General features: G+C 63.9%; 2 protein-coding genes across 2 annotated transcripts; one reads left to right on the top strand and one right to left on the bottom strand.

The window, feature by feature from the left end:
- Nucleotides 1-77: 77 nt before the first annotated feature.
- On the top strand, nucleotides 78-3,372 carry NDUFV1 (NADH:ubiquinone oxidoreductase core subunit V1). Its single transcript, XM_057422034.1, has 10 exons — nucleotides 78-157; nucleotides 1,275-1,357; nucleotides 1,435-1,605; nucleotides 1,682-1,865; nucleotides 1,947-2,136; nucleotides 2,324-2,536; nucleotides 2,605-2,771; nucleotides 2,853-2,934; nucleotides 3,038-3,183; nucleotides 3,269-3,372. The coding sequence occupies exons 1-10, from the start codon at nucleotides 98-100 to the stop codon at nucleotides 3,350-3,352; spliced, it is 1,380 nt and encodes a 459-aa protein (XP_057278017.1). The 5' UTR covers nucleotides 78-97; the 3' UTR covers nucleotides 3,353-3,372.
- Nucleotides 3,373-3,866: 494 nt separating this feature from the next.
- NUDT8 (nudix hydrolase 8) lies at nucleotides 3,867-6,620 on the bottom strand. Its single transcript, XM_057422033.1, has 4 exons — nucleotides 6,412-6,620; nucleotides 6,178-6,310; nucleotides 4,203-4,280; nucleotides 3,867-4,102 (listed from the first exon to the last, which is right to left on the bottom strand). Exons 1-4 carry the CDS (start codon nucleotides 6,618-6,620, stop codon nucleotides 3,872-3,874), a joined length of 651 nt encoding a protein of 216 aa, XP_057278016.1. The 3' UTR covers nucleotides 3,867-3,871.
- Between the last annotated feature and the right edge of the window lie 69 nt (nucleotides 6,621-6,689).

Here is a 6,689-nt window from a genome sequence, read left to right as displayed (position 1 = left end):
TCACCGCTGAGGCGAGCGTCGCGTCGCTGGTTGGTGACGTCACAGCGCGGCGCCGCTACGGGGGCGGCTGAAGGTGACGGTGGTGCCGGTGCCCGCCATGGCCGCCCGGCAGCTGCTGGGCCTGCGCCGCCTGCCCGGGGCCGCGGCCTCCTTCTCGGTGAGAGCCCGCGGCGGTACCGGTACTGCGGCGGGTACCGGTGTTATCGGTGGTACCGGTACTGCGGGGGTTACTGGCATTACCGGTACTGCGGGGGTTACCGGTGTTATCGGTGGTACCGGTACTGTGGGGGTTACCGGTGTTATCGGTGGTACCGGTACTGCGGCGCGTACTGGTGTTATCAGTGCTACCGGTACTGCGGCAGTTACCGGTGTTATCGGTGGTACCGGTACTGCGGCGGGTACCGGTGTTATCGGTGCTACTGGTACTGCAGTGGTTACCGGCGTTACCGGTGCTACTGGTAGTGCGGTGGTTACTGGTGTTATCACTGCCACCGGTACTGCAGTGGTTACCGGTGTTATTGGTGTTACCTGTACTGTGGCTATCGGTGTTACTGGTACTACCGCAGGTACTGGTGTTATTGATGTTACCGGTACTACCTTGGATACCAGTGTTATCGGTGTTACCAGTACTACCGTGGTTACCGGTGTTATCAGTGCTGCCGTAGTTACTGGTGTTATCAGTGTGACCGGTAGTACCGTGGTTACCAGTGTTATTGGTGTTACCGGTACTGCCACAGTTACTGTTGTTACCAGTGTTATCAGTACTACCAGTACTGCTGCAGTTACCGGTGTTACTGGTGTTATCGGTTCTTCCACAGTTACCAGTGTTATCAATGTTATCGGTGTTACCGGTACTGCCGCAGTTACCGGGGTTATCAATGTTATCGGTGTTACCAGTACTGCCGCAGTTACCGGTGTTATCGATGTTATCGATGTTACCAGTACTGCTGCAGTTACCGGTGTTACTGGTGTTATCGGTTCTTCCACAGTTACCAGTGTTACCAATGTTATCGGTGTTACCGGTACTGCCGCAGTTAGCGGTGTTATCGATGTTATCGGTGTTACCAGTACTGCCGCAGTTACCGGTACTGCCGCAGTTACCGGTGTTATCGGTGTTACTGGTACTGCTGCAGTTACCGGTGTTACCAGTGTTATCGGTGTTATTGGTCTTACCGGTACTTTCGCAGTTACTGGTGTTATTGGTGGTACCGGTGTTATCGGTGTTACCGGTACTGTCATAGTTACCGGTGTTACCGGTACGTGTCTCCCCGCAGACAGCACCCAAGAAGACGCAGTTCGGGTCGCTGAAGGATGAGGACCGCATCTTCACCAACCTCTATGGGCGGCACGACTGGAGGTGAGGACCGGGGGTCGGTGGGTGAGGGGGTGGATCCCGGTGGTGGTCCCGGTGCCACCGGCCGTGCCGCTCCGCAGACTGCAGGGCGCGCTGCGCCGCGGGGACTGGTACAAGACCAAGGAGATCCTGCTCAAGGGCGTCGATTGGATCCTCGCCGAGATCAAGGCCTCGGGGCTGCGCGGCCGCGGCGGCGCCGGCTTCCCCACGGGCCTCAAGTGGAGCTTCATGAACAAACCCCCCGATGGGAGGTGAGAGCCGGGACCGGCGCCAGCGGGCCCCTGCTCTTGTGCAGAGCACAGGGGTGATGGCGCCCGCCCCATCCAGACCCAAGTACCTGGTGGTGAACGCGGATGAGGGGGAGCCCGGCACGTGCAAGGACCGGGAGATCATGCGCCACGACCCGCACAAGCTGCTGGAGGGCTGCCTGGTGGCCGGGCGGGCCATGGGCGCCCGCGCTGCCTACATCTACATCCGCGGCGAGTTCTACAACGAGGCCTCCAACCTGCAGGTGAGGGCTGGGGGCACTGGGGGGGTGGGCAAGGAGGGGAGCCCCCCCCCGGGAGCCACGCGAGCCCGCTCTCTGCTGCAGGTGGCCCTGAGGGAGGCCTATGAAGCCGGGCTGCTGGGGGGGGACGCCTGTGGGTCCGGGTACGCCTTTGATGTCTTCGTGGTGAGGGGCGCTGGAGCCTACATCTGCGGGGAGGAGACGGCGCTGATCGAGTCCATTGAGGGCAAGCAGGGCAAGCCCCGGCTGAAACCACCCTTCCCTGCTGATGTGGGTACGGCGCTGGATGCTCCTAGGATCATGGGATGGGGTGGGATGAAGGGAGCTTAAAGCTCCTCCAGCTCCAACCTCTTCCACTGGAGCAGCTTGCTCCAAGCCCCCGTGTCCGACCCGGCCTGGAGCGCGGCCAGGGATGGGGCATTCCGGTGCCGGTGCCACCGTCGTGCTCTGCCCTCCTCCAGGTGTCTTCGGCTGCCCCACCACGGTGGCCAACGTGGAGACGGTGGCCGTGTCCCCCACCATCTGCCGCCGCGGCGGGGCCTGGTTCGCCAGCTTCGGCCGGGAGCGCAACTCGGGGACGAAGCTCTTCAACATCTCCGGCCACGTCAACAGCCCCTGCACGGTGGAGGAGGAGATGTCGGTGCCGCTGAAGGAGCTCATTGAGAAGCACGCGGGTAGGTGGCACAGGGCACGCCGGCGCCGGGCCCCCTTTGGGTCTCTCTGACCCCTTGTTTTTCGGCAGGGGGGGTCCGGGGGGGCTGGGACAACCTCCTGGCCGTCATCCCGGGGGGCTCGTCCACGCCGCTGCTCCCCAAGTCCGTGTGCGAGACGGTGCTCATGGACTTCGACGCCCTGGTGCAGGCGCAGAGCGGGCTGGGCACGGCCGCTGTCATCGTCATGGATAAATCAGTAAGGGAGCAGCCCCTTCTTTGTGCCTTCCCCCCAACCCCAGTGTCACAGCAGCGCCTTCACCCTCCTCTTCCTCCCCAGACCGACGTCGTCAAAGCCATCGCTCGCCTCATCGAGTTCTACAAGCACGAGAGCTGCGGGCAGTGCACGCCGTGCCGGGAGGGTGAGCCGTGGGGCAGGGGGCGAGGGGCACGGAGCCGTGGGGCAGGGTGTGGGTCACACCCCCCCCCCCCAACTCAACCCTCACGCCCTCCCCATCCCCGCAGGTGTGGACTGGATGAACAAGGTGATGGCTCGCTTCGTGCAGGGCAACGCGCAGGCGGCCGAGATCGACGCGCTCTGGGAGATCAGCAAACAGATCGAGGGCCACACCATCTGCGCCCTGGGCGACGGCGCTGCCTGGCCGGTGCAGGTGGGGGGAGCACTTGGGGGGCAGATGTGGGGCGGGGGGGTTGGTGGGAGTTGTTTCCCCACCCCATTAACCCTGCTCTGCTCAGGGCCTCATCCGCCACTTCCGACCCGAGCTGGAGGAGAGGATGCGGCGCTATGGGGAGGCCAAAGCCCGAGCAGCATCAGCGTAAGGCTGGGGGGGGGGGTGTTCTGCTGCTCCCTGCCTGGGTGGGGGTCAGAGCAGCTTGTGGGGCTCAATAAACGCTGCTGTGCTCGTGGGGCCTCTCCCTGCTTGAAGAGAGCAGCAGGAGGCGGTTGTGGGTCAGAAGTGTGGGAAGGGAGCAGTGGGGAGGGGCGCTGGGTCCTGCCTCTCTGGGAGCAGGGAATCTCTTAAGAGATCCCCAAGGATCAGCTCCATGGCCTGTCTATGGGGTAGGACATGGGGCAGCACCAAGCAGCCAGGGTGCTGCATGGCCCCAGGGCCAGCACCGCGGTGGCACCGCTGTTGCTCGTGCCGGTGCCAAGGGGCACAGCTCCGTGTCCTGTCCCCCCCCATGGTGCTGGCGCTGATGCCCATGGCACGAGCACTTCCAAACATGGCTTTTTACTCAGTCACAGTGTTCCACGATGGGCAGCAGCACCCACGGGGTAGGGGGGCAGCCCCATCGCCGCGGCCCAAAGAACCGCACAACCGCGGTGCCGCCGCGGCGTCAGGCGGAGCGGTGCCGGCCCGGCACCACGGTCTTGCTGCGGTAGCGCTCGGGCGCCAGGAGCTCCAGGGTCAGCTCGGTGATGATGGCCGTGAGCCCCCAGACCTTGTGGGGCCCGTTGAGGAACACGGGCAGGGTGTAGCCGTAGCGGCCGGCGGTGCGGAAGTGGGTGTAGCCCTGGTTCTCCTCCCGCAGGAGGTGAGCCAGGGGCAGGGTGAAGACCTCCGCTACCTGCGGCACAGGCGGGGGGGTGCCGGTGGTGGCACCGGGGGGGGGGGGGCAGGACCGGGGCAGGGGGTGCTGCTCACGGGGCCGGTGCGGGGTCACCCACCTCGTCCGGGTTGGGAGCCAGCGTCAGCTTCTCCAGAGGACCCAGGTTGGCCACCACGGGGGCCACCGTCAGCCCCTGCTGCAGGGGGGGTCAGCGAGGGGTGGGGAGGTGGAACCCTGGCCCCAGAGTGCTGCCTGTGAGCCCCCTCCGTCCCTATGGTGTCATTGGTGACCCCCACATCCCCATGGTGCCACCGGTGACGACTCCATCCCCGTAGTGCCACTGGTGACCCCCCCTCCATCCCTATGGTGTCATTGGTGACCCCCCCATCCCCATGGTGCCACCGGTGACGACTCCATCCCCGTAGTGCCACTGGTGACCCCCCCTCCATCCCTATGGTGTCATTGGTGACCCCCCCCATCCCCATGGTGCCACTGGTGACCCCCCCTCCATCCCTATGGTGTCATTGGTGACCCCCCCATCCCCATGGTGCCACCGGTGACCACTCCATCCCCGTAGTGCCACTGGTGACCCCCCCTCCATCCCTATGGTGTCATTGGTGACCCCCCCATCCCCATGGTGCCACTGGTGACCCCCCCGTCCCTATAGTGTCATTGGTGACCCCCCATCCCCGTAGTGCCACTGGTGACCCCCCCGTCCCTATAGTGCCACTGCTGCCCCCTGTCCCCATAGTGCCATTGGTGGCCCCCCTGTCCCCAAAGTGCCATTGGTGACCCCCCCATCCCCACAGTGCCACCCATGACCCCTTGCATCCCACATGGGCACCCATCACGTGCCTGTCACCCAAATCTGCCTGCAGCCAGTGCCCTGTGTCCCTCTTACCCATATCCCAGTCACCCTGTGTGTGTCACCCGTGTTCCACCCCATATCCCTATAACCCATATACCTATAACCCCATATCCCTATAACTCAAGTCCTTGCCACCCCATGTCCATGTCCCACCCCATATCCCTGTCACGCTGTGTCTGTGTCACCTGTGTCCCACCCCATATCCTTATAACCCCATATCCCTATAACCCGAGTCCTTGCCACCCCGTGTCCATGTCCCACCCCATATCCCTATAAACCCACATCCCTATAACCCATATCCCTATAACCCCACATCCCTATAACCCCAGTCCTTGCCACCCCATGTCCATGTCCCACCCCATATCCCTATAACCCAAGTCCTTGCCACCCCATGTCCATGTCCCACCCCATATCCCTGTCACCCTGTGTCTGTGTCACCTGTGTCCCACCCCATATCCCTATAACCCCATATCCCTATAACACATATCCCTATAACCCCACATCCCTATAACCCCAGTCCTTGCCACCCCATGTCCATGTCCCACCCCATATCCCTATAACCCAAGTCCTTGCCACCCCATGTCCATGTCCCACCCCATATCCCTGTCACGCTGTGTCTGTGTCACCTGTGTCCCACCCCATATCCCTATAACCCCATATCCCTATAACCCATATCCCTATAACCCCACATCCCTATAACCCCAGTCCTTGCCACCCCATGTCCCTATAACCCCACATCCCTATAACTCCAGTCCTTGCCACCCCGTGTCCATGTCCCACCCCATATCCCTATAACCCCATATCCCTATAACTCCAGTCCTTGCCACCCCGTGTCCATGTCCCACCCCATATCCCTATAACCCCATATCCCTATAACTCCAGTCCTTGCCACCCCGTGTCCATGTCCCACCCCATATCCCTATAACCCCATATCCCTATAACTCAAGTCCTTGCCACCCCGTGTCCATGTCCCACCCCATATCCCTGTCACGCTGTGTCTGTGTCACCTATGTCCCACCCCATATCCCTATAAACCCATATCCCTATAACCCATGTCCCTATAACCCCACATCCCTATAACCCCACATCCCTATAACCCCAGTCCTTGCCACCCCATGTCCCTGTCCCCCCGTGCCCGTGTCCCCCCCTACCCTCCCCACCCCATGTCCCTGCCCTAATGCCCTCGTCCCCTGTGTGTCCTTGTCCCGTCTCCGGTGCCCGGTACCCGGTCCGGCAGGGTCCGCAGCTGCCCCCACACGCTCGGCTCCCCCAGCGCCAGCCCCAGCTCCTCCCGCGTCTCCCGCAGCGCCGTGGCCACCGCGTCTCCGTCCGCCGGGTCCCGCCGCCCCCCGGGGAAGCTGCAAGACCCAAAGGGAGAAGGAGGGAGCGGGAGAGGGGGGGGGGGGGGGGGGGGGGTTTAAGGCTCCGGTTCCCGGTGCTCGGTGCCCGGTGCCGGTACCTGACATCGCCGCTGTGGGGCCCGCCCAGGCTGCGGGAGCGCAGCGTGAAGAGCATCGCGGGCCGGCCCCGCACCGAGCACAGCGGCACCAGCACCGCGGCCGCCGCTGCCCCCCCGCGCCCCGCAGCCGCCGCCAACCGCGCCCGGCACCGCCGCTCGCTGCCGCTGCTCAGCAGAGCCCCGGGGTCCCCCGCGCCCGGCTCCGCCATGGCGGCACCGAGCGGGGCGGGGAGGACGTCCGGGACCGGCCCCTTCCCGACCGGCCCCACGGACCGCCC

This window comes from Pezoporus wallicus, unplaced genomic scaffold, assembly GCF_028554395.1.
Source record: "Pezoporus wallicus isolate ANWC-B61680 ecotype Strahan unplaced genomic scaffold, APGP_CSIRO_Pwel_v1 contig_14603, whole genome shotgun sequence".
In the NCBI taxonomy this organism is placed as follows: Eukaryota; Metazoa; Chordata; class Aves; order Psittaciformes; family Psittacidae; genus Pezoporus; species Pezoporus wallicus.
Note: the sequence above shows the minus strand (reverse complement) of the source record. Positions and strands in the feature narration are given on the sequence as shown.

Coding starts and splice junctions, on each gene's coding strand:
- NUDT8 (XM_057422033.1), bottom strand. CDS start 6,620: ATGGCGGAGCCGGGCGCGGGGGACCCCGGGGCTCTGCTGAGCAGCGGC. Junction 4,281..6,177: donor TGCGGACCCTGCCGGACCGG/GTACCGGGCACC, acceptor CCCCCCCTGCAG/CAGGGGCTGACGGTGGCCCC. Junction 4,103..4,202: donor TGGCTCCCAACCCGGACGAG/GTGGGTGACCCC, acceptor CCTGTGCCGCAG/GTAGCGGAGGTCTTCACCCT.
- NDUFV1 (XM_057422034.1), top strand. CDS start 98: ATGGCCGCCCGGCAGCTGCTGGGCCTGCGCCGCCTGCCCGGGGCCGCG. Junction 2,935..3,037: donor GTGCACGCCGTGCCGGGAGG/GTGAGCCGTGGG, acceptor CCATCCCCGCAG/GTGTGGACTGGATGAACAAG. Junction 3,184..3,268: donor GCGCTGCCTGGCCGGTGCAG/GTGGGGGGAGCA, acceptor TGCTCTGCTCAG/GGCCTCATCCGCCACTTCCG.